The following is a 26,368-nucleotide window of genomic DNA, read 5'->3' as shown; positions in this document are numbered from 1 at the left end:
TTCACGTAAATTAGCTAAAGGAATATTTAAAAGTTCCGATACGATAGCTTCCAAGATTTACAAATAGCGGTAGAGATTTAAGTTTCCTTAATATACAAAGAATTAATTAATGGCTTTCAAAATAAAACAAGAGACAGATAGCAGTATTACTCTTAATAATTCTTTAGTTTCTTTTATTATCAATCATGGCCTACTAAAAAAATGATCTTTTAATATGTTTTTTTTTTAAATTTTGCCTTAAATAATGAAAACAAATATAAAGTGTTATATATTTTTGAGAAGCTTATAACAAGCCAGATCATATAATTTATAAATATACAGGGTGTTCCATTTAATAAAACATAACTTTAGTTCATATTTTTAAAAATATTATTTTCGTAGAATAACATACTACACCACTGTATTCTACGTAAAAAGTTCTACAATAAACAGTTTTCACCGTCTCAATATCTTTAACAATAACAGAGATACGGGGGGTGTCCCAAATTGCAAAATTTTCAAAAAGACCCTGTAGCTCAGAAACGAAGAGGGCAATGAAAATTTTGTTTACGGCATCTTCCATTTGACAAAAAAGTGGTACAGGTATGTGCAAACCGCACCCTTGTATCTTCACGAATTACGGAAATACCGTATGATTTCAACCAAAATGGGACACCCTGTACATCTTACAACGCCATAAGTGGTAATAACAAGTAAGAGAGTGCTATTAACGCACAAACTAATTATCACAGAATTTAATAAAAACTGACTTTGAAAGTGGTATAATATGCTTATCAATCAAACTTACTTCTCTGACTCCAGTCAAGGGTCATAAAGGACCTTTATTGTCACGTTCTCGTTCAAATTCTTTATCAGGGAAGCTACAAGCTCTTTGCGTCGACTGTTTAAATGCTTCGACATATTTTCAACACACATTTTCAATAAATGCAATAAAAAAACTCGAAAATTTAATTCTTAAAAGAACTGTTTGTGCTTAAAGTGCAATTAAAAAAAAAAGACTATGAAAATAGGCAAAAAACGAGAATTACTCACAAAGATTCAACAATAACAAGATATACAAAATAATGACTGACACTAGGATAATTGTCAAATAATAAAGGACAACATTGCTGAACACGGCGCAATGTGACAAACATAGCGACAATAAAATTCGGTTTAAACTAATTTTTTTACAGCTTTAATCTAAATAAAATATCTGTTACAATCATTTGCTCTAAAAAGTAAAATGAAGAGCTGCTCGGTATTTGAAATTATACAACAAATTTAAAAATTTTTGCCAAAATTTCATTTAGTCAGGTTTATAGACTTTAGTGTCAATATCGATATGATTGATGACGTGCATCGGAAATTTGCGATTACTATAGCTTAATAGTGAAAGATAGTGTAAAGAGATTAAAGAGATACTTTCAATATAGCTTAATAGTTACTAAACTATTATTTTCATTTTTCCACAATTTGTTGACAATTGTGAAGACAAAAATTGGAAAAAAATGGAACACTAATCATACAAATTTAAATTATATCCTAAATCCGAGGACAAAAATTTGTAATTGAACTGTATAATAGAACTGGTATTGGATATTTTTTTTAGTTTAAACGAAAAAGACCCAGTTGTTGAATTCTCCAAGGACAAACTTATGAAAGTGAATTACCCCTCAAGACTTATATCACTCATAGCAGAAGTGAGACAATTCAAAGCCATGGGATACAGAGTTCCATCTTCTATAGACGACACGACAGAACATGCCAAGAGATTCATGAAATTTGCTCGTATACTCGAACAGGTTCAAATAGCTTCGTATTCTGATAAAAAGTAAACCATACTTTATCCGTCATGTTATTTTAGGTGTCAAATTTTCATAACACTATAGGAAGCCGCATGGTTCCATCCCAGAAACCTATGATGCTATCTAGTGCTTTGGAATTGTCTAAGATGGTTCAAGAGCAAGAAGTAGTGTCCTGGGATGATGAAAAAGCTGTGGAAAAATACGTAGACATCTTGAAAAAAGCTGTTGAGAAGTTATCCAGAAATAATAACCTTCTCACTTCGTATCATATTGACATAATAGATAAAGTAAGTATTGGATATGCTTAAAAAATCGGTCGAATGCATCTGTCCAGGGTGGCGCCTCTCATACGCCGCGGAAGCTCCAAGGAGAACGGTAGTTTATATCGAAATGAAATTTTTGCAGCATATGTAGGTTAACTAAAACATTTTATAAAAATATATAGAATTATACAGGGTGTTCCCAAAAATGTTACACATCAAAGTTGTGTTTTTTCTAATGGAACACCCTATATATTAGTTGATTTTCGGATTCTAGGAAAAAAATAAAGGTGAGTTTTATTAAAGAAACATACCTAAAATCTAAGTATTTTGACATATTTCACATTTTGTAAAAATGAAGAGTAAATTTTAAATTTCAAGAATAGCTACCTAAATTTTAGTTGACCTTGTATAGCTTGATATTTAATTACAGTAACCATTGTATGTTAAACCAAATTGAAAATCGACCCGAAAAGTTATACAGGGCGAGACAAAATTAATAAGGAACATTAGTCACTTAAAAGCAAGTTACTCCTTTATTTTAAATGGAACACCCAGTATATTATTACGGTGTTAAATGGGGAATTTCTATATCTTCAAAATATTATTGAGGTTGCCCACCCCTCAGACAAAGATTTTCCTAGATATTTTAATTTTTATGATTTTGCGTCAGTAGATCTTTATTATTTGAAAAAATATAGGGTGGCTGTGATATATCTTTTGTTAATTTTATAAAAATTAATGATTTTCGAGTAAATACTCAACGGTAATAAAAAGATACACGTTTAAAACATATTTTAATTATTACAGAACTAAAACTAGATATAAACCTATAATTATGTGACAAAAATTAGCTAGATGAAATCGAATGCTCAAAATGCTTCCTTTCCTGTTAACTGCATAAAATGATTGTCTTCTCAAAAGGATCTTTTCATTTTAAAACGCATATGTGGAGTTCTACCTCGAAAAGCAGCTACAATAATTTCTCTCATGTTGTCGACAAAAGTTTGTCGAGTTTTATATAGTTATTATTATTTATTTATATAGTTAGTTAATCCGGTGTTTTGCTATATTTAAAATTATTGAAATTTATTGTAAAGTTCAATTCACGTAAGCAAAATATTTCTTTGAAATAAGAGTGCGTCTATTTTTTTTAAGTTATATTTCATACTATTTTTTAATATTTTAAACAGGCGTGAAAAAATTCTGTTTATAATAAAAAATTTATAAATTATTAAAAAATTATATTTCCGATAGATAAACGAACTGGAAGATGTCAGCTTGTTAAAAGATTACCCCAAATGGAAAGATACAATGAAGGAGATAAAAACCGTCATGGAAACTGTTGAGAACAAAGGTTTCAAAAACATGCAATCATGGAAATCCGAAATTGATTCTAGGATAGGAGCCGTCCTGGAAGAACAATACGTCAAAAATCTGAACTCCCTCCACTTAAACTTGCAAGAGATTCGCGTGGACCTGGTCTACAGATCTGGAGTTTTAAATTTTTCCCCTAACCACTCCAGTTTGGAACAGATGTACGAACAACAGCTTAAGAGATATCTGGATATTCCAAAAACTTTCGAGGGAGTTTCTGATGATCGTGCACGTGTCTTTTCGGATATCATAGAAAAGTAAGTTATTTAAAAAATAAATAAAATAAATAATTGAGTGAGGTATGTTAAGGAATGCTGCATCTTTGGAGAATTTGACCAAGCGGAAAAACGAATTATTTGATCAGCTGGAGTCTGTTAAAAAACACTGGCAGTCGTGGCTTCAGTTGGATCATCTGGATACGAAGAAACTGACATCTTGGCAACATTGGGACTTGCATTTCAGAGCGTCAAAAACTTTTGGACAAGAAATCGCAAAATTGCCTAGGTAATATTTTTATTTTAAGAGTCTACTACGCTGTACTTTCGTGTCGCCCTCAGGGGTCGGGTAGAGCGGGTGTGTGGTCGAAGGAAATATATATTATATTTCACAAATCTGCCTAAGGCTTAGCCCGATCCTGTCGTGTTAAGCAATACCCAAAATTCAAAACACACGTGCTTTCATTAAGGCTTAATTAAGGTTTTCAGAGCTTCAGCATTTGCCATAAAATAACGAGCAATTTGTTACAAAACCATATAAATTATATATCACTGGAATCACAAAACTTCAGTCAATTTCCGTATTGTAACGGAATATTAAATTATCTCTTTATTTTCGAGAAAATTTAATCCAAACATAAGGAATATTTTATTTATCTTTAATTTTCTTCTCCATTTGTGTAAAAATGCCTAGCCAGTTTTACATAGAACTTTAAATGCCGAACGCTTATTTTGTTACTTTTTCGGACTAGTGAAATGGACTCTTAACTACGTGTAGTGTAAAATAAAAACACTAAATCACCACAATACACCAAAACACTTTTACTTTTTTTTATAAATTTTTTTTATAAACTCAGTTTATAATCATCTGCTGATGATGCTAACATGGTTAGCGAAACGCGCGTCCAGTGTAAAAGTAAAAGTGTTTTGGTATATTGTGGTGATTTAGTGTTTTTATTTTGCTGTGTAACACCAAAGGTTCCAACCCTCAACTGTAATCTACGTGTAGTGTGTTTTAATAATTATTAGTAATGCCACTCGAGATAATTAAAATAATTTTTATAATGTATTGTGTACAAAGTTAGAATTACCGATTTGAACTTATAAACATACAAATATGCTGAAAGTGGCTAAGGTAGGATGTGGCAACATTGCAAGGCCTTGATACACCGTCAAAAAATTAACGGAGAATGAACCTGCAGTACTAAAAAGCTTTTTAAAGTTTCTTGGAAACTGGCAGAAGAAATATAAAATTTCTCCAAAAAAGTCCTATGGGTATTTCGACACTCTATGAAAATCTACAAAATAAAATAGTTATTTTTGGAAAACACTTTAACAGAACGGTTTTTGTAGACTATATGTTTTAAAAAAATTGGCGCCGGGAGGCACGCATAGCCGCCCATTCTAAAATATGTTAATTAAAAGTTGGTAGGCAGTTCTTTTAGTTTCAAAGTAAAGGAATTTTTCCAATTTTTTTTTATCTTAAAAACTGCGACTTTGACTGATTTTGATGTTATTACAAATTTTGTTGCAAATATTATTCCTAATCTTAAATTGAAAACCGCGTTTCGCTAGCTACTGTAATTTTGGAGTTACGATTTTTTTAAATTTTTAACCCCCTTCCATACCCCCTTACCAACCCCCAACCCCACCAAAAACTAATGGCCAGATTCTCGGGTGCCACAGTATTTTTGTGCCAAATTTGGTTAAAATCGGTTTAGCGGTTTTTGAGTTATCGTGTTACAGACGGACAGACAGACAAACACCATGAAAATATTTTGTATTTAGGTCGTAACACAAATAACTCATTTTGAGTGATATTAAAAAAACTTCACTGCCGATCTTAATAGCTTACCATACCTGTTGGTATGGTAAATTAAAGTGTTCTCGAATAGTTGCATTTAGGTATTTTAAATAGTTGTTTTTTCTTTGTTCTTTGTATTTTTTTAGGACTTTTTTGGAGAAACGAATCCGCCACAGAGGTATAGACATTTTTTAAATATAAAATTCTCAATATTTAAAAAAACTCATAGGAGTGCATTTTGAATATTTTTTTAGTACTGAAGAAAAGGTAGGTTGTTTTTTGGTGGGCCTGTCCAGACTTCGCAGTGATTTGGAGTCACATAACAGGAGTTATTGGGATCAGTTGGTTTATTCACTTAAAGACTCTATAGCCGAAGATGTAGTAAAACTACAAAACTACATTGATCCAGCGACGGGGGCTCTCACAAAGCAACCTCTTTCTTTGGACGAACTTGGACAATCTGGATTCGATTATACTAACATTACTTCCAGCTATTCCGAAGTAAAATTAAAAACTTAAAAAGGAAAAATTATTTTTTAATTTTATTATTTTACGACCTAGATGGAAATCGTTTTTAACGAAATGGTTCAGAAATCAAAGGCTTTATCTAGTTGGTCCAGGGAACAAGTAGATGCAGTAAATCGGATCAAAGGAGCTTGGGAAAGATTGGGCAGTCTGATAGAAAACCATCAGCATATAATGGCTAAACAGGTAAAGTGTATTGAAAAAATAGTATATTGTTATATTAGAAGTAAAAATGATACTTTGGGGCGAGGCTGTACGTTTGTACAACCTCCAACAGTCCCAACTTTTAAGTGAATTGGAGGATCATGAAAATAAATGAGTCCTATATAAATTTTTCTGCCCCTTTTCATCCCCTATGAATTTGACCATATAAATTATAGCCTATTTGATGACCGATGATACTTTTTAGGGTTCCGTACCCAAAGGGTAAAAACGGGAACCCAAACGGTAAGCCCGCGGTTACACTGGACGCGTTTTCGTGCGAGCTCTGACGGAATTTACTCGCACGACTATTTTATAGTGGTTACATTAGATGCGCGTTTATGGTGTCCTGTGTGTCGAGTTTGACTAAACAAGCGCCACTACTTTGATGCTGTGTGAGAATATAATGTTAAAATAACTATACTCATGAAAAGAAGAAAATGTTGGGAAAAAATCATTTGTATGCAAGAAGAGAAGAAAATAAATATGTAAAACATTTGGTGAATTAAGACAGCAACCGGCCAAATTTTTTGGATATTTTAGAATGTCTCCATCAACATTAATATATCCCAAATAAAATTAAACCTGGTATTCAAAAATATTCAAATTTTTCGGGAATATATTGGGATCAGAGAAAAAAAAATCGAACGCTCGGACGTGCACGTATTAAAAAAACAAACCAGTTTGTTTTCATCCGACCAACGGAAATTGACGTCCGTGCGTTTTTTGGCCGTACGTGCTCGAACGTGAACGCAGCAAAAAACAAACAAATGGTATCTACGCAGGCGGTTACATTGCTTCGGAGTTTGCGCGTCCGTGCACGTACGTCAATTCCCGTTGGTCGGATGAAATCAAACTGGTTTGTTTTTTTAATACGTGCACGTCCGAGCGTTCGAATTTTTATAACTCTGGGCCCAGGATATATTAATGTTGATGGAAACATTCTAAAATATTCAAAAAATTTGACCGGTTGCTGTTTTAATTCACCAAATATTTTACATATTCATTTTCTTCTCCTTTTCTTGCATATTATTTTATATGCAATTATATATACATTGTACAATGTATAATACAAATTATATATACATTGCATTTACTCAACATTTTCTTTTGTTCATAAGTAGTTATTTTTAACATTAAATCTTCAGACAGTATCAAAGTAGTGGCGGTGTCCGTTTTGACAAACTCGACACACAGGACACCCTGAACGCGCATCTAATATAACCACTAAAATAGTCGTGCGAGTAAATCTCGTCAGAGCTCGCACTTTTAAAAAAACGCACGCACCCGCGTCCAATGTAACCGCGGGCTAAGACTTCGCTGTCGGTCCATCCGTTCGTCTGTCCGTCTGTCACAAAGGTCTATCTTATGAACCGTTATAGATAGACAGTTGAAATTTTTACAGATAATGTACCTATGTTGCCGCTATAAGAACAAATACTAAAAACTCTTTAAAGTAAGTTATCTTTTAAGTAAGAATTTTATCCTCATAGAAGTCCTCGGTGGCCGCGTGGTTTAAAGCGTTAGGACTTTACGCTGCTATGACGTTGGAGCCGTAGTAAGGCATTTTTTTAATCGTTTTTTTTAAATTTTTACACATTTTTACATAACTAAACGTTCTCTAACCCAATGTGAGTACATATTATCAAAGTAAAATCTCTGAAGGCGGGTAAGGGGACAAATAACTTACAATCTTTAAGATGTTTATTTAAATTTAAATGCTTCAAAAAAAAGCAGGGGGGCGACATGTTTCGGGACTTAAACAATTCCCATCGTCAGGCCCAGAAAGCTAAAACGATTACAATCAGAATAATAGAAAATTCCAATCTCTCCTCTGTTTGACTATTGGAATTTTCTATTATTCTGATTGTAATTGTTTTAGCTTTCAGGTTTTACTTTGATAATATTTTTACATATTTATTTTTTACTTTTTACATATTTATTATTGATTAATACAATTTTTAGTAATGTGTTTCTTCATTTTTTTTTAATTACTTAAACGCGCATTCAAAATTTCAGCTAAATCGGAAAAAAAATTATAATAATATAGTGTCTAATGTTGTATAGATAATGAATGGTACGGAACCCTTAGTGCGCGAGTCTGACTCGCACTTGACCAATTTTTTTCTATCCCATTATTATACAGGGTGTCCGGAAATTAATGCAACAAAATTTGGTCATAGATTCTTGAAAAAAAAATAGGTGACCCGTATTTTTTATTTTTGGCGAGTGGTCCCCCTTTTCGGATTTACAGCTCCCTGAATTTCGCCCGTAAAAAGAGTTTTTTTTTAATATCTCAGGGCCCCGTTGGACGAAAATCACTAAATTTGGTACACGTTGTTTTACCATAAAATGACATTTTTTGATGCTATTAACTTTTTTTTTATTTTCATCAGTGGTGTCCCTACGGTATTTAAACTAAATATTATTGAAGAAAAAAATGGTACGCCACTGTTTTTTTTTTAATAAAATTTATTTTTAAAATCTACATTAAATTTGGAACAAATTTGATCTCTTGACTTTTTTTTGCTACGATGCACCGTTTTCGCGTAAAAAAATAAAAACCATTTTCAAACCAGTAAATTTTTTAAAATTTTCATAGCAAAATTTAAAAAACCGGCAATTTAGGTTTTTGGACATTTTGGTTTGCACCATGTTTGCGCTTAGGTAATAAAAACAAGATTTTGGAAAATAAAAAATTATTTTAAAACTTAAGTTTGCCGTTTTAAAAATTTTGCCATTGAAATTTACGGTAAAATTTTAGCGATTTAGTCATGTATGAAAATGGTTTTTATTTTTTACGCAAAAACGGTGCGTCGTACCAAAAAAAAGTCAAGAGGTCAAATTTGTTCCAAATTTAATGTAGATTTTAAAAATAATTTTTATTTAAAAAAACACCAGTGGCGTACCATTTTTTTCTTCAATAATATTTAGTTTAAATACCGTAGGGACGCCACTGATGAACATAAAAAAAAGTTAATAGCATAAAAAAATGTCATTTTATGGTAAAATAACGTGTACCGAATTTAGTGATATTCGTCCAACAGGGCCCTGAGATATTAAAAAAAAAACTCTTTTTAGGGGCGAAATTCAGGGGGCTGTAAATCCGAAAAGGGGGGCCACTCGCCAAAAATAAAAAATACGGGTCACCTATTTTTTTTTCAAGAATCTATGACCAAATATTGTTGCATTAATTTCCGGACACCCTGTATGTATTGATACTGAAAACTATATATTTCTTAAAAAAATCATCAATTTTAGATGGAAACTGTTAGAACTACTCTCGATGTCGAAAAAGAGAATTTATTAAAAGAAGTTGAAAGATTTGAAGCTAAATGGCATCAATTAAAATCAATCCAAAGTTCTCTGGATCTGAATGAAAACTCCATTGAAGGGGTTCAAAAACAATTCAAAGATTTGCAGGAAAAGAAATCAGAATGGGGTGGTATTTTGGAGAAAAAAAATAGTTTAATGTAAGTTATTATAATTAAAAAACTGCGTCAAAGTAGTCTTAGAATGTTCTTTTCCATTCGCAAATTCTAGGGAACATTACACAAAATTTAAACTTGAACTGCCCGATATTGATTTTATTACCGAAGTGGAGAAAAATATAACAGAAGAAGAAACATCTTGGAAATTATTTGAAGATTTTTATGCAGGTTTTAGTATTATTGTATGATATTTTCTAAATTTGCTTAATGTATTTTTTGTAGAATTTGAAGATATCTGCAAAGAATACTGGATAGTATATAGGAAAAAGTTAGTGAATTTTGAGAATTTCATCAAAGAATGGCAAGAAAAACTTGTACCTGAGGCGGTACTGAATTATATACCACCAATTTTGCAAGAACTACAGAAATATAAAGTAGTATTTGTATTATATATAGAAAATATTTCTTAATAAGATTTGTTTTTAATTTTAGACTATTATATCTCTTCTCAGACACGTCAAAGGTGATGATTTTTCTGAAAAACATTGGAACGACGTTTTTGATTTGTTGGGCATAGAACCTAAGCCTGTTGAAGAACTATTAGTAAAAGATTTTTTAAATGCCAGTGAAAACATTCAAGAACACGCCCAAGAACTCCAAGTAAGTTAAAATAATCTTCAATTTTTTTAGATAGGCTGGTTTAAAAAAACAGAAATATATTTTGTATTAGATATATTGAACCTTAATAAGAAATTATACAAATACATGGACGAGCAAAAATGACCTGAAAATATAAAAATAAAACGAAACATGGTTATTTGTTATATATTTTTCTTATAATATACCGGGTGCGTCTCAAAAGTGGCTTACCCCTATAACTTTTTTATTTTTTAGTTAAAAAAACGAAATTTGGTATGTTAATATATGACATAAAATAGGATTGATTGACGTATTCAATTGTTTTCGGTCACTTCCTGTTTCACCAGAAACGACTACAACTTTTGATTTTTAAATGGCACCCTCGGTATTTTTTTACTTTATTCGATAGAAAATAACACTCGAAATACCAAGTGCTAATGAGCCACCCTCGTTCCATTTGAAAAAATTGAGATATGATTAAAAATACGATATGAGCATTTTCTAACTGGTCAGGACAAGACACTAAAAACATTAGACGATCCAAACTATTTTTCCAAGGCTCCTTGATTAAGAATTAGTGTTTTTAACATAGATTGAAATTTAAAATACAATTTTTTATTAAGCGAGAATGTCAAAATTTGACATATGATATGTCATTCTATCCAGAATGTTATTATCTATCGAATAAAGTAAAAAAATACCGAGGGCGCCATCAGTTAAAGTCTCGTTATTTTATCTGAAAAAATAAAAAAGTTATAGGTGACCCGGTATATTTTAGATTTTTTTATAACCTTGTTTTGAAATGAAATATAATTTCAGGCGATAAACAAGAGGGCCGCTAGTGAAATAGTGGTGAGACAGGCTATGAGAGACATTGACCAGTGGGAGATGAGAGCTAAGTTTACCTTAATTTCCCATAAAGATTCGCAAGGGAAAGAACTTCATTTAATTAAGGAATTTAAAGAACTACTTAATGCAGTAAGTAAATAACCATAAAATATAATATAGGACCATTATCACTATTCATACTGTCTTTGCAACTAAATACCTCAAAGGGATAGGACTTTTATATCTGGTCATACTGTCTTTTAGTTAATTTTATTTCTTATTTAATGCAAAAATGTTTTTATTTATATAACTTTCACTCTTACAGATCGGCGATCATCAGATATTATTGCAATCGTTAAAACATTCGGCAGATTTCGCTGTTTTCGAAGACAAAGCGACATCTTGGGAGAAAAAATTGGAAACCTTAAATACCCTCCTCCATTTGTTAAATCAAGTCCAAAAAAAGTAAGTATTCAAAGAAAATCAAGATATAAAAAATAAAAAGCGGCATACAGTGTTGCCGTTTTTTACGTGTGTAAAAAAATGTGTGTACAAAAAAATAGAACTATTTTAAAAACTTTCATGTACACTACTAAATATAATCTATTACAGATGTAGTAAAATGAAATAACTAATTGTAAAAAAAATTGGTCAAGTGCGAGTCGGACTCGCGCACGAAGGGTTTCGTACCATTCATTATCTATACAACATTAGACACTATATTATTATAAACTTTTTTTCCGATTTAGCTGATATTTTGAATGCGCGTATAAGTAATTTAAAAAAAAATGAAGAAACACATTACTAAAAATTGTATTAATCAATAATAAATATGTAAAAAGTAAAAATAAATATGTAAAAATAAAAAAAACGATTAAAATAAAGTCGCCTTGATTAGGATTCGAACCTGCCTTACTACGGCTCCAACGTCATAGCAGCGTAAAGTCCTAAGGCTTTAAACCACGCGGCCACCGAGGACTTGAAAGATTCTGTGTAAAATTCTTACTTAAAAGATAATGTTTAGTTAAAGTACTTTTTTATTTATAAACATTTATTTAATTCTGTTTTTAGTATTTGTTCTTATAGCGGCAACATAGATACATTATCTGTAAAAATTTCAATTGTCTAGCTATAACGGTTCATAAGATAGACCTTTGTGACAGACGGACGGACGGACAGCGAAGTCTTAGTAATAGGGTTTCCGTTTTTACCCTTTGGGTACGGAACCCTAAAAACTACGGAAGGAGTCAACAAATTTGAACTTTTGTTAGTTTGATGGTTTGATTCTAGATGGTTGTATTTGGAGCCAATATTCAGCAGGGGTACTCTGGTTCAAGAAAAGACCCGTTTTGATCGTCTCGATCGCGATTTTAGAAAAGTAATGTCACTGGTGGATAAAGATTGTCGCATTACAGAGCTCTGTAGATATCCTGACCTGGTGCTCACGCTTCAAAATGTTTTGGATCAACTAACTCGCTGTCAGCACAGCTTAAATGACTTCTTAAAAGTAATCAGATTTTTATTTTATTATTAAAGATAAAAATCCTCGTATTTTCGTAGGGAAAAAGGGAACTGTTTCCTAGATTTTTATTTTTGAGCGACGACGACCTATTGGAAGTGATAGGACATTCTAGAGAGCAAGTTATTCAAACTCATTTGAAGAAAATATTTGCTGGAATTCATTCTATCCAATTGGACCAAGTTGGTGAAAATTTGGTGTCTATATCTTCAGCGCAAGGAGAAGTAATTCATTTGACTCGTAGTGTGTCTGTGGGAATCCCAGTAGAGGTATACATTTAGGCTGTATTCCGTTGCAAAACCAGGCGAATCAGACCGGTAAACTACGGTAAAGAGCGGTTCCTGAAAAATATCGGTTTGATACGGAACGGTTTGTTAAAATACTGGAAATATCAAATGATGACGTTTTCTAAATTTTAATACCTTTATTACAAAACTTATCTTTTAATGCATTTTTAATGTACCTATTTTCTGCTTTTACGTTTGCTTCTTCTTTTCAATGGAGTTTAATATTGAAAAGTACTTTATTAATAAACTGTCAGACTTGTTAGACAGCTCAAGTGAAGATTTGTAGGTGTTGTTGTATCTAAATACAAAATATTATAAATTTTAGAAATTAAATGAGAATTTCACTCTAACTTTCAATATTTGCTTGATTTCTGTCACATAAATGACATTGATTGAGAAACAAAACCAGAAAAACCAGCCTTCTCGCACTGGTTAGTTTGGTGACAGTTATAACCGAATTTTTCAGGAACCCTGTTCTGTAATAAGAAAACTATCAGGAAACCGATTGAAACGGAACGTAAAACCATAACCAAGGTAAGCAACGGAATACACCCTTAGTTACGCGAAAGGAACTATGGTAATCGCAAAACAACGTGATCAACTTTGAGTGACAAGCGATGGCGACAGCGCTGCCAGATTGTGACGGATTTATGAGATGAATCTTAATTTAAAATTGACAAATAATATATTTATTATATCGTTTTCTAAAGAGTTTTACGTTTTATTTTTAATTTAATAACTATTATTTTAGTAATTAATTGATTTATTTGTTTTATAGCTTATTTTACTTATTACATATTGGCAAAAACTAGTCCATTATGAAGATTATTCTAAGCGTTATTATGGGTTATTTATTTATTTATTGATGTACATCTTACAACGCCATAAGTGGTAATAACAAGTAAGAGGGTGCTATTAATGCACAAACTAATAATCACAGAATTTAATAAAAACTAACTTTGAAAGTGGTATAATGTGCTTATCAATCAAACTTACTTCTCTGACTGCAGTCAAGGGTAATAAAGGACCTTTATTGTCACGTTCTCGTTCAAATTGCTTATTCCCGAAGCTACAAACTCTTTGCTTCGACTGTTTGAATGCTTTGGCATATTTTCAGCACACAATTTCAAGAAATGCAATATAAAAACTCGAAAATTTAGTTCTTAAAAGAACTGTTTGTGCTGAAAAGTGCTATTTAAAAAAAAACTACGAAAAGAGGCAAAAAACGAGAATTGCTCACAAAGATTGTAATTGTCAAATAATAAAGGACAACATTGCTGAACACGGCGCAATGTGACCAACATAGCGATAATAAAATTCGGTTTAAACTAATTTTTGCAGCTTTAATCTAAATAAAATATCTGTTACAATCATTTGCTCTATAAAGTAAAATGAAGAGCTGCTCGGTATCTTAAATTATACAACAAATTTATACATTTTTGCCAAAATTTCATTTAGTTAGGTTTATAGAATTTAATGTTAATGTCGATATGATTGATGACGTGCATCGGAAAACGTTTTGCGATTACAATATATAATGTTTTATTTCAGCAATGGTTGGGAAACTTAGTAACCGAAATGCAAGCAACTTTAAAAAGTCTTTTGATAAGCTGTCAAAGAGAGAATCAAGCAGCCGATCCATTGAAGTACCCTTCGCAAATACTGTGCTTGTCTGACAACATATCCTTTACCTCAAAATGCGAACAGGCTATCAATAATGTGACGTTGCCGACTCTGCTAGCCCATTATAAGGTACAATATATTTCAGGGTGTATTCTGTTGCTTACCTTGGTTATGGTTTTATGTTCCGTTTCTATGAAAAGTTTTCTTATTACGGAACACGGATCCTGAAAATTTCAGTTACAACTGTTACCAAATTAACCAGTGCGAGAAGGCTGGTTTTTCTGGTTTTGTTTGTCAATCAATGTCATTTATGTGACAGAAATCTAGTCCTAATATTGGAAGTTTAAGTAAAATTCTTATTTAATTTCTAAAATTTGCAAGAACACATGAAAAACAAGACAACAAGTAATCGTGAATGTTTTGTAAGCTATAAAAATATAAATATTGATTAGATTTGTTTATTTATTATTGATCTGTTTTAACATTGGACCTGCAAATCTTCACTTAAGCTGTCTAACGAGTTTAACAGTTTATTAATAAAGTACTTTTCAATATTAAACTACATTGAAAAGAAGAAGCAAACGTAAAAGCAAAGAATAGGTACATTAAAAATGCCTAAAAGATAAATTTTCTAATAAAGGTATTGAAATTTAGAAAACGTTAACATTTGACATTCCCACTATTTTACCAAACCGTTCCGTATCAAACCGATGTTTTTCAAGAACCGCTCTTTACCGTAGTTTGCCGGTCTGGTTCGCCTGGCTTTGCAACGGAATACAGCCTCAGTAAAATAGCCAACTATATTGACAATACACGACAGTGACAGTTGTAATGGACTAACTTTAGAAAATGTTCTACAAGACTAACTTGTGTTTTTTTTCTGTGAAAAAATGCTGAAATTATATTATTACTATTTTTCCTTTAGGCTCAACTAAACGAACTAAGTTCCTTGGACCTGAACTTAAGCACGAACTCCGATAACGACGACATATTATTGGAATTGAAGCTGAAAGCACTAGTGTTGGACACTATACATCATATCGCAGTACTGGAGGAGTTACTTAATAAGAAAATTACTAGTGTATCTGATTGGAGTTGGCAAAAGCAAATTAGGTCAGACGTAATAAAAATTCTTTAAGTCATTTACATACAGGGTGTCCCAGAAATAAGTGCAAATATTTTAACTGGTAGTATAGTTCAACCCCAGAAACACGCCTATTACGTTTTTTTCGCGAAAATTTTTTTTTTCAGAATTCGGAATTTTTTGAAAATTTTTTGGGAAATTTTTTTAGTTTTTAGTTAAAAAACATAATTTCTTGATAATATGGCAACATATGTACGTAGTAGATTAAATTTACAAGAAAGAAAATCCAGAAAAGATCCATGGTTCTCAAAATTTTTGCAGAAAATCATTTTTTTTTGGAAATTTTCAAAGTAAAACAACTCCGTTATTTTGGACTTATGTGAAAAACGATAGAGAGAATATATGTTTCTTTTATCGAGATCTACCACCCTGTAAAATATTTGCACTTATTTCTGGGACACCCTGTATAACATTGAATAAACTGAAGCATATAATACCGATTATACCAATATACTTTATCCTAGGTACTACTTAAGCGCCTCTGGTGATGTCACAATAAAAATCGCTAGGGCTTCCATGGACTACGCCTTTGAGTATTTGGGAAACGAACAAAAGCTTGTTAAAACACCCTTAACAGAAAGGTGTTTTCTAACTCTGACCCAGGCTCTTTATCTGGGTCTGGGTGGGAATCCTTATGGACCAGCCGGTACAGGAAAAACTGAGTCAGTAAAAGCCCTTGGTTCCATTTTGGGCAGACAAGTTCTTGTCTTCAACTGCGACGAGGTAAGTATATACAGTTCATACCAAATAAACTTTTAGTCACGTGATTAAGCTTAACAGGTGATTAAGTTGCCCACTTTTATATATTTTCTTTTAATCAAAATATTTTAGGAAACAAAAATAAATTAATTATAAATATATAAACAGATATTATTTACGTCAACAAAACTCACCTTCTTAACAGCAATTAAGAGACATAAAGGGCCATTACTGACGCTTTCCCATTCAAAATATTCTAATAACGTTGCCATGAGTTTTTTACGGCTATTAAACTATCTTGTATACTTCTTCGTTCGATTGCAAGGTCTGCTAGTAAACATCCGCAAGCTTAAAGTATCACAACACTATTTATTTAAACCAAAAACTCAAAATACAAAACTAAAGTGTCACAACGCATGACAATGTCAGGAAATAAATAAATGCCACAACTTGACATTTTTTACAGCAGAGCTACCACCTGAATCTCCGGCGCGAAATGTAAATTCCAGTTAGTCAGCACGGCGGAGATGGAGAACTAGCCCTCTATAAAACCGTCCCAGATACTGGCTTTTGTCAAAGCCCTGGGACTGTATGATGAGTTATAACTCAAGAAAGGGGGACACAATAGATCTGTAAGGTCGCAGTGATTAACCCCCCTCCCACTCATTCTAAATTCTAAATTCTAGTCTGCACGGCGCCGAATATGTCCATGGTTGGCAACAATGAATTTAAAAATCGCGCCCTCGATTACGTAACTAAAAGTTTAATTGATATTAAATATATTTTCGACTGATGACATGCAAAAAATAACCAAAAATATTCTTTTTCAAAGGGCATAGATTCATCCTCTATGGAACGAATCCTTACTGGCCTAGTTAAAACTGGAGCTTGGGGTTGTTTCGACGAATTCAACAGGCTTGAAGAAACAACTCTGTCTTCAGTATCCATGTTGATTCAATCCATCCAAGAAGCCTTAAAAAATAACCTAAAAACTATGAAATTAGGAGGTTTTGAAGCGACAGTCAACAAGCACTGTGGGGTGTTTGTGACCTTGAATCCAGCTGGAGAGGGTTATGGTGGTAGGAACAAACTTCCAGATAATTTGAAACAGCTGTTCAGGCCTGTGATCATGACGCGTCCTGATCATGAACAAATAGCTAGGACCCTGCTGTATTGTGATGGATACAACAATGCGGATATCATAGCCAAGAAAATTGTGGAAGTATTTGAAATGTCCAGGTAAGAAAAATAGTACAGGTATTTTACAGTGTGTCCAAGAATTCTTGCACTGCTATACAGGATATCCTAAATTGAGAGAGATAAACTAAGAGATTTTATAATAATAACTTATATTATTATTTTTAGTAAACTTATGAGTAAGCAGTCTCACTACGATTGGGGACTTAGAGCTATCAAGACAGCTCTAGGTGGTTGCCAAATGGCAATAAAAAAGCACAAAATTACTGATAAATCTCCTCTATCTCTCAACCAAGAACTCTGTTTGGTCGTGGGTTCATTAAAAATGGATGTAATCTCAAAACTAACTGCCGTGGATTCCATAAAATTCCAAGAACTACTTAAAAACGTTTTTGAAGATATCTCAGTAGAAAACACCAACGAAGAAGAGCTAACAAAAGCCATCAAAGCAAGTTTTGTTGATTTAAAATTGATTCCGAACGAGATACAGGTTGGAAAATGCCTGGAATTTTATAAACAACTCAAACAGAGAATGGGAGTTGCTATAATAGGACCTCCAAGTTCAGGGAAGAGCACTATACTAAAACTTCTTGAAAAAGTAAGTAGTTCCATAAATGAAAAGGACCTTTATAACTTACTTTTATTATATATAATCTCGTCTTATTTTTTGTAGGCTCTCAGTAAAATCCATCAAAAAATAAAATGTTACCCTCTTAACCCAAAGAGCATGCCCAGAAAATTACTTTTGGGTCATGTGGACCATTTAAATCAATGGAACGATGGCGTTCTAACCAGCTACGGAGCTCTAGTGTCATCCGAATCCAAGGATACCTGGTCTTGGATCATTTGTGATGGTGACTTAGATCCTGAATGGGTGGAGTCATTAAATTCTGTCCTGGATGATAACAGATTGATGACGTTGCCTTCTGGGTGGCGAATACACTTTGATACAAATGTCAACTTTGTCTTCGAAACTGATAGTTTGAAGAATGCATCTCCTGCTACGATATCCAGACTTGGTATAGTTTATCTCAGCGAGAATGATGCTGTATTTTCTGATTATATTAAAGGATTTTTGGATGGGTTATCAGAAGAAAAACGTAACAGTATTGGTGAATTAGTCTCTGAATTTTTTTTGAAAGGTAAGATTGGAAAGTTAGTTACTCTTAGTTTAGATTCGCTTAGTATTATTATCCCTAGAGGGATAACTTGAAGAGGAAATACCGTATGATCGAATAAAAACGGTGTCAGCGATGGCTATGAAATGAAGATCGCTGTCATTTTATATGTAAATTTATATGGGAAATGTCATCGATTGTCATTTCATAGCCATCGCTGACGCCGTTTTTATTCGATCATACGGTATTTCGTGCATATTATTGATGTAACTAAATAAACCCTTAACAAAATCTTATATTATAGATGTTATAGTCATGAATTTTCGTACAGCAAACTTTCATACACAAAAACAATTATCGCATATTTGAATAAAAGTAATTATTACATATTTCTAAACCAAGCATGCATTTTTCTGCCTTTTTCTTGTCAGTTTTTTAGGATAATTTGGGTATGCATTAATATGTAATTTTTAATCGGCCTACTATTTAGTTGCCTATTTGTAACCAACATATCCTTTATGGAGCCGCGCTCACATGCAATCAAATAGTCGGCCGATCGACTTCAAAAGTATGTATTCTTTTTACTTTTGCAACTAAATAATCGGCCGACTAAAAATTACACGTCAGCACGTGGACTTATTGTATCGAATTTCCCTTCACAGCATCTATACTATTTAAAATCGTAAGTCAGTTTAAAGTGTCTTGTTTTTCAAATTAATATTCTTTTTAGAAAATATGCGATAATTGTTTTGAGTAGTTTATACAGGGTATCCCAGAAATAAGTGCAAGTATTGTAAGGGGTGGTAGATCTCGATAAAAGAAACATATTTTATCTTTTTCGTTTTTCAAATAAGTCCAAAATAACGGAGTTATTTTGCTTTGAAAATTTCCAAAAAAAAATTATATTTTGCTCAAATTTTGAGAACTTTTTTACCACTGGATCTTTTCTGGAATTTCTTTCTTCTAAATTTAATCTACTACCTATTAGTCTAAGAGCTAGCAACGTTTTCGAGAAAGTATTTTTTAGGACGTCTGGCTCTTTGATATATCTTTATTCATTAACTCGGAGCGTAGAGCTTTCGCCTATGAAGCGAAGGTCAGTGGTTCGATACCGGCGGCGCGGCGGGGGGTGCAACTTTTTTATTTTTTTTCGTTTATATTCTGATAGTAAAGTATTAAATATTTGTTTTTTTTTATCACCAGAACGGATGGCGTTTATGGGTTTATGATCCGTAGTGTATGTATATAAGTAGAATTTGATACTTTCATTTGTTTTGAAGGATTATTGTGGTAATTAATTATTAGATAGGTTTAGGATGGTCTGGCTGCCGCGCCGGTAGGTTGCGTTCACTACTGCGCATCACATGGGTACAGGGTGTCTCATTTTCGTGCGTTTTTTGGGATTTCTCGTTTATGAGTGGATATACAATGATGCGTTTTTTTACATTACTTTGCTAGTTTTTTATGTAATTAAATATTCTACCTATAGATTTGCGCATTTTCTACATATTAACATTAATTAATCTTGTTTAAAAAGTATTATTATTTACCCAGATAATTTTGTTTTCCATTGTTATCTTAACAAACTGAACTGAAAATAAACTTGTGTAGCTTTTAGATAACAATCTGTTAAAAAAAGTATTATTAAAATAATAAACAACAGCTGAAAAAAATATTTTGAAGAACACATGAAGACAGGCGGAAATTATGTTAATAAAGCATTAAAATGTTAATTTTTATATATTATGTTTAAATCTTTAAAATTAAATTATAAAAGAATTAAATATTTTTATGAACGAGGCAAGAAAAAATTACGGCCAACATTTTGAGTTTTATTTTTAGACATCATGTTTAAATTATTTCAATCTAATTATTATAATTGAATTAAATATTTTTATTTAATATTAGTGTCAGCAAATATTTATTACTTTACTATCAAAATATAAACGAAAAAAAAAAAATAAAAAAGTTGCACCCCCAACCAGTATCGAACCACTGACCTTCGCTTCATAGGCGAAAGCTCTACGCGCCGAGCTAATTGAGACTTAGAGTTTTTATTCAATACTAGAATTTAAACCGCTAAGTAAAAAATAGAGGATCTTCTTTGGATGCGCAGTAGTGAACGCAACGTGTATCAGCAGCCAGACGGCGTGCACGCTATTCCAGAGAGCATAATAAAAGATATATCAAAGAGCCAGACGTCTTAAAATACTTGTTTTCCCGACGTTGCTAGCTCTCGTACTATATGGTTATCAAAAAATTCCAAATTTTCGAAAAACATTTTTCGCGAAAAAAACCTCATTGTCATGTTTCTGGGGTAACTATAGGTACTATCAGTTAAAATACTTGCACTTATTTCTGGGACACCTTGTATAACTCATATCGTTTAAAAGAATACCTGTGTCAATTCTTATGTGTATAATCCATCGATCCCAAGTTTTAAATAAATTTTTACTTAAATCTTAGTAAGAATTTCATACTTGATAAGTTTCATCTTACGTATTTTTTGTTGTAAAAAGCTGTGCTTGGACGTTCTAGGAGAGTTTATTTGTGAAATTTACAACAAAAATATTTTTTTAGCTGTAAATTGGGTTATAAATGACGGAGAAAGTACAGTAACACGATCGAAATTATCTGTAGCAAGAACAGGACTTTCTTTAGTAAGACATTCTTCAACAAAAACCTCTTTTGCTTTGGCCTTAATAAATGGTCTGGGACAACAATTACAGCAAGACTTTCGAGAATTATTCATCCAACAGGTAAAACAATATTTAAATTATTTCATGAATTATACGAAATTGTTTCCAGATATTCGACTGGCTGGAAGAATCACCCCCTGTAGATTTCTCTGCAGTATACTATGACGATAGACGTGATATAATTGCCACTTATCACACAGATACAAATGCAGCTGTTGAAAAAATATCTGAAGGAAAATTACTAGTTATAACCGGACAAGTGCTTCAATATCTGGATGTGCTTAGGGTGTGGTTGGAAGAAAATTATTCTCATATTTTACTGGTTGGACCTAATGGAACTGCCAAAAGGTTTTGTTTAAATTAATTTATTTTTTATATTAATATTTTTTTATTTATTAACATTTTTTCTTTTTTTTTTCTTTGGTATTTTTTTTTGTTATATTTGTATTATTTCTTTTTCTAGATTGATGCTAAATTACATCACTGGGCAAAGATTAGATATTGAACTAGCAATTGTTTACTGCTGCGCCTACTTGACACCAGAATTTGTAATATATCAATTACAACAAGTAATATTATTAATTCTTTTAGGCTTCTTTATAGGGAAACTAAAAAAATATGTTTTAGCATTGCTTTTCGGTGAATACATTCAAAGGGAAGGTTTTAAAACCGAAAAAAGGTCATCTGATTCTTTATTTTAATAACTTACACTTACTGAAGCCAGATAAATGGGGTACAAATATGTTAATAGAGTTTTTAAATCAAGTAAGTGTATATTTTTTCTTATTTATCTGGATTTTTTAGTCCTCTCCGATTTCTTTGTACTCATTCAACAATATTGAGCTCTCTGACATGCATCTCCTTATGTTAAGTGATCGAAAAGTGATTTTTTTTCGTATTCCCATATCTGCTTTCTCGATTTTTCTTGCTCTGTCTCATAAAAATTCATTATATGACTCGTCTTTTCATACTTTTCCACAAGGTTTTCCTCCAGTTGTTGAAACGGTTCTTCCATCATGATTTTGATGTAGAATTTCCCGTAGTTTCCTACTACTCGTATATCGCCGTTAACAAGATTTTTGGACAATCTTTCAGCTATCTGGGCATTTCTATTCTTTAATTCACTAACCAAGACTTAGAAGTTTTCAATGCCAGCTTTGTTATTTTTTAATAGCATATTCTGTTCCTGGACTACTTCCTTGTATTTACCCAGAAATCCTTTGATAGGAATTTTTGTATTTGAAATATCCGAACTAGACTTTTTTAAAAGAAATAATATTTTAAAGACCGCTTTTCGGTGAATACATTCAAAGAAAACCAAAAAATAGTGATCTGATATTTTATTTAAAAAAATTACATTTAACTGAAGATAGACAAGTGAGGTATGAGTATTCTGATAGAGGTTTTTAGCTCAGTTAAGTATACGTATATTAGTATATCTTAATTTAGTCCTTTTAAAGGCTCAAACATTGAAGAATCCCCGATTTCTTTGTGCTCCTTCAATAATGTCGAGCTCTCTGACATGCCCTTATGTTGAGTGATCAACGCGTGAATCTTTTTCTCGTACTCCCATATCTGCTTTCTCAATTTTTCTTGCTCTGTCTCGTAAGCGTTCACGATATGTCTCGTCTTTTCGTACTTGTCCACAAGGTCTTTACAGAATTCCTCCAGTTGTTGGAACCGTTCTTCCGCCTGCTTTTTTTCCTGGATCAAATGTTCGGATTCCATCATTATTTTGGTGTAGAATTTCTCGTAGTTTCCCACTACATCCCTGTTAACAAGATTTTTGGATAGTCTTTCAGTTAACTGGAGATTTTCCCTCTTTAATTCACTAACCGAGAGTTCCAACTCTTCAATACGAGACTTGCTGTTCGTTAGCAGCGCATCCTTTTCCTGCACTACTTCTTTGTATTTACCTAGTTCGTTGTTCCTTGCCAACAAATCCTTTGATACAGGTTCCTGCATTCGAAATATCTGAAACAGAAGTTTTATAATCGAAAATTACGGTCGTTTCTGAAGTACCTTGAGCAGGTCCATGAGATGAAATAATTCCATGAACTTTTCGATAACAAAATAATAGAAAATTTTGATGCCTGCGTCAAATAGGTATACTGTTCGTGTCATTTTTTTTGCTGACGTTCTGTCTTGTTACAGCTGGTGGAATTTAGAGGGTACTTTGACGAGAAAACTGAGTTTGTAGGTGTGGAAAATGTTAGAATAGTCGGAAGTTTATTGCCTAACCAGAAAATTTCTAAGAGGTTCACTTCAAAGTTTTATATGCTCAACGTAAAGTAAGTTAATTTTTTTGTACAATAATGTATAAATACAAAAAATCCTTTATGGGTATTTCACCACTGCACTGCAAGAAAATCTACAAAATAAAATAGTTATTTTTTGTAAACACTTCTATTTTAACAGAACGGTTTCTTGTAGACGTATCTGTTTTAAAAAAGTAAAGTGTTCTCGAATAGTTGAATTTAAGTATTTTAAATAATTTTTTTTCTTTATTCTTTGTATTTTTTCGCTTCCGACGATGGACAGAGATAAACTTTCCGAAACGTTAAGCATTTTGTTCTTTGTTAGGCAAATTTGTATAACTGTAAACATAATTTCTGACAAGCAGTGTTCGTTTAGGTTTAACGCCAGAAGTGTTTACAAAAAATAACTATTTATTTTGTAGATTTTCTTGCAGTGCAGTGGCGAAATGCATAAAGGATTTTTTTAGAGAGATGAATCCGCCACATAGGTATAGACATTTTTTAATGTATAAATACTTTAAACATTGAAAAAAAATTAACAACATAATTTGTAGTTCTCCGGAAAAAGAAAATATTTCAATTATTGCAACAGCATGCTTAATGGATGTAATGAAATCTCATTTTTCAACATTAAATTATCCAAAAGCCAAAATTACTAAAGTTGCCTCTATAATGGTTGCTATTTTTGAAAAGGTATTAGATTTAGTGTTATAGCATTCTTTTTATAACAAATTATCAATTATAGATCAAATGCAACCCTATATTTTTACTTCATAACCATTTTGTTATATCAACTCACGATTTGACACTTTGGTGCTACAATTTGGGGTACTATCCTGTCACAGAAGCTTCTATTCCTGAGGTAAAATAAAAATTCAAATATCTAGATATTCTAAAAACTTTATTTTAGATTATTTGTTACGAATGTCTGAGAATATTCGGAGACAAACTTGCGAGAGATGATGAAAAAAAGCAACTTTGGAATGTCATTGATGACGTTTTTAGAGTCAGTTGGGAATTACCTGATCTTAGTCAAACTGTTTCCAAAGTCTTTTATGTCGCACAGAGTGATATTAACAGTAAAAATATAATTTTTGAAAAATATTCTAAAGAAACTTGGTTGAATAGAGTTGAAGATGCTGCTGTTCAGTTTGGTAAATATTTTTTTGAAAACTATAGTTTCTACTTTACAAGTTCACCCTGTATAATTCTCGTATATTCGTTTCTAGGAAAAGAATACTATGATCTTAATGTTATTATCAACGATGCCATCATGATTTTAACATCGTCTCTATTAAGAGCATCTTCAATAACAAGCAGACATATGTTGCTGATTGCCAAAGCAGGAATTGGAAGAAAGACAGCAGTAAAAATCACTTCAATTCTGTCGGCAGCTAGAGTGATACAACCAGTGACAGGAGGGACTCCATATTTTCAAAATGACTTAAAAATTGTAATTATTGAACAAGAAGACTAACGAAGAAGTTTAATAACAAAAAAACTTGGCGAGACTACGGCATCAAAATGATTTTTGAAACCCCCTTTTTAAGATCCATAATAATCTCGCTATTTCAAGTTAAAATCAATTATAAAAAAGCAAGAAATAATTAAAAATAATCACAAAAAAGTGTATCAAACCATGAAACTAACAAAAATTCAAATTTGTTGACTCCTTCCGTAGTTTTTAGGGTTCCGTACCCAAAGGGTAAAAACGGGAACCCTATTACTAAGACTTCGCTGTCCGTCCGTCCGTCCGTCTGTCACAAAGGTCTATCTTATGAACCGTTATAGCTAGACAGTTGAAATTTTTACAGATAATGTATCTATGTTGCCGCTATAAGAAAAAATACTAAAAACAGAATTAAATAAATGTTAATAAATAAAAAAGTACTTTCACTAAACATTATCTTTTAAGTAAGAATTTTACACAGAATCTTTCAAGTCCTCGGTGGCCGCGTGGTTTAAAGCGTTAGGACTTTACGCTGCTATGACGTTGGTTTTTAATCGTTTTTTTTAATTTTTACGTATTTTTACATATTTATTTTTACATTTTACATATTTATTATTGTTTAATACAATTTTTAATAATGTGTTTCTTCATTTTTTTTAAATTACTTATACGCGCATTCAAAATTTCAACTAAATCGGAAAAGAAGTTTATAAAAATATAGTGTCTAATGTTGTATAGATAATGAATGGTACGGAACCCTTCGTGCGCGAATCCGACTCGCACTTGACCAGTTTTTTTTATTTACTGCATCTGATTTAGATAACCTAACTAAACGAATATTTTTCAGGCTACTCAGCGTGCGGGATTGGAGTGTGAAGACGTATTCCTCGTTTTGGAAGATTTTATTTTCGATTCTCCTGAAAATTGCAACGCTGTGAACCTGCTGATGTGTTCAGGGTTCATTCCCAACCTGTATAGTACGACTGAAATGGATGTTCTGGTTAAAGGCCTCAAAGAAAAATGCGACAATGAAAATTTTGAGGGAGATTTACATCAATTCTTTGCAAATAGTAATTATTTTTTAGTATTTTCGAACATTCATTATTTTCTTTGAATAAGAAGACTAAGGAAGGAGCATAAAGCTATCCATGTATTTATGCATGGTGGGCGGAAAAAGGACTCTAGGATGGGGATCCTCGACAGTTCTGTTTGACGATTCATTTGACACATTTGAATTTGATTTGAAATTTTGAGGATTTGTCAGTCTTTACGGAGCTTATTTTATGTTATTAATTATTTATTATACT

General features: G+C 32.2%; 2 protein-coding genes across 2 annotated transcripts in view; one reads left to right on the top strand and one right to left on the bottom strand.

The window, feature by feature from the left end:
- LOC115888215 (cytoplasmic dynein 2 heavy chain 1) overlaps window positions 1-26,368 on the top strand; it is a 63,647-nt gene that overhangs the window by 11,912 nt on the left and 25,367 nt on the right. The window contains exons 10-39 of the mRNA XM_030907848.1: window positions 1,592-1,784; window positions 1,847-2,074; window positions 3,305-3,681; window positions 3,734-3,928; window positions 5,698-5,944; window positions 6,005-6,154; window positions 9,431-9,642; window positions 9,713-9,828; window positions 9,883-10,034; window positions 10,093-10,260; window positions 11,059-11,217; window positions 11,393-11,532; window positions 12,358-12,574; window positions 12,628-12,855; window positions 14,425-14,625; window positions 15,422-15,609; window positions 16,105-16,363; window positions 17,172-17,578; window positions 17,705-18,134; window positions 18,210-18,678; window positions 21,235-21,413; window positions 21,463-21,701; window positions 21,817-21,922; window positions 21,981-22,118; window positions 23,508-23,644; window positions 24,166-24,304; window positions 24,357-24,473; window positions 24,522-24,765; window positions 24,841-25,064; window positions 25,909-26,131. Of these exons, the coding sequence (XP_030763708.1) occupies window positions 1,592-1,784; window positions 1,847-2,074; window positions 3,305-3,681; window positions 3,734-3,928; window positions 5,698-5,944; window positions 6,005-6,154; window positions 9,431-9,642; window positions 9,713-9,828; window positions 9,883-10,034; window positions 10,093-10,260; window positions 11,059-11,217; window positions 11,393-11,532; window positions 12,358-12,574; window positions 12,628-12,855; window positions 14,425-14,625; window positions 15,422-15,609; window positions 16,105-16,363; window positions 17,172-17,578; window positions 17,705-18,134; window positions 18,210-18,678; window positions 21,235-21,413; window positions 21,463-21,701; window positions 21,817-21,922; window positions 21,981-22,118; window positions 23,508-23,644; window positions 24,166-24,304; window positions 24,357-24,473; window positions 24,522-24,765; window positions 24,841-25,064; window positions 25,909-26,131 (6,482 nt within the window). The remainder of the gene's footprint in view (window positions 1-1,591; window positions 1,785-1,846; window positions 2,075-3,304; window positions 3,682-3,733; window positions 3,929-5,697; window positions 5,945-6,004; window positions 6,155-9,430; window positions 9,643-9,712; window positions 9,829-9,882; window positions 10,035-10,092; window positions 10,261-11,058; window positions 11,218-11,392; window positions 11,533-12,357; window positions 12,575-12,627; window positions 12,856-14,424; window positions 14,626-15,421; window positions 15,610-16,104; window positions 16,364-17,171; window positions 17,579-17,704; window positions 18,135-18,209; window positions 18,679-21,234; window positions 21,414-21,462; window positions 21,702-21,816; window positions 21,923-21,980; window positions 22,119-23,507; window positions 23,645-24,165; window positions 24,305-24,356; window positions 24,474-24,521; window positions 24,766-24,840; window positions 25,065-25,908; window positions 26,132-26,368) is intronic.
- LOC115888269 lies at window positions 22,679-23,490 on the bottom strand. The gene is made up of 2 exons (XM_030907937.1): window positions 23,376-23,490; window positions 22,679-23,327 (listed from the first exon to the last, which is right to left on the bottom strand). Exons 1-2 carry the CDS (start codon window positions 23,475-23,477, stop codon window positions 22,794-22,796), a joined length of 636 nt encoding a protein of 211 aa, XP_030763797.1. The 5' UTR covers window positions 23,478-23,490; the 3' UTR covers window positions 22,679-22,793.

The sequence above is a fragment of the Sitophilus oryzae genome, unplaced genomic scaffold, assembly GCF_002938485.1.
Source record: "Sitophilus oryzae breed Bouriz unplaced genomic scaffold, Soryzae_2.0 scaffold_690_pilon_pilon, whole genome shotgun sequence".
Lineage (NCBI taxonomy): Eukaryota > Metazoa > Arthropoda > Insecta > Coleoptera > Curculionidae > Sitophilus > Sitophilus oryzae.
Note: the sequence above shows the minus strand (reverse complement) of the source record. Positions and strands in the feature narration are given on the sequence as shown.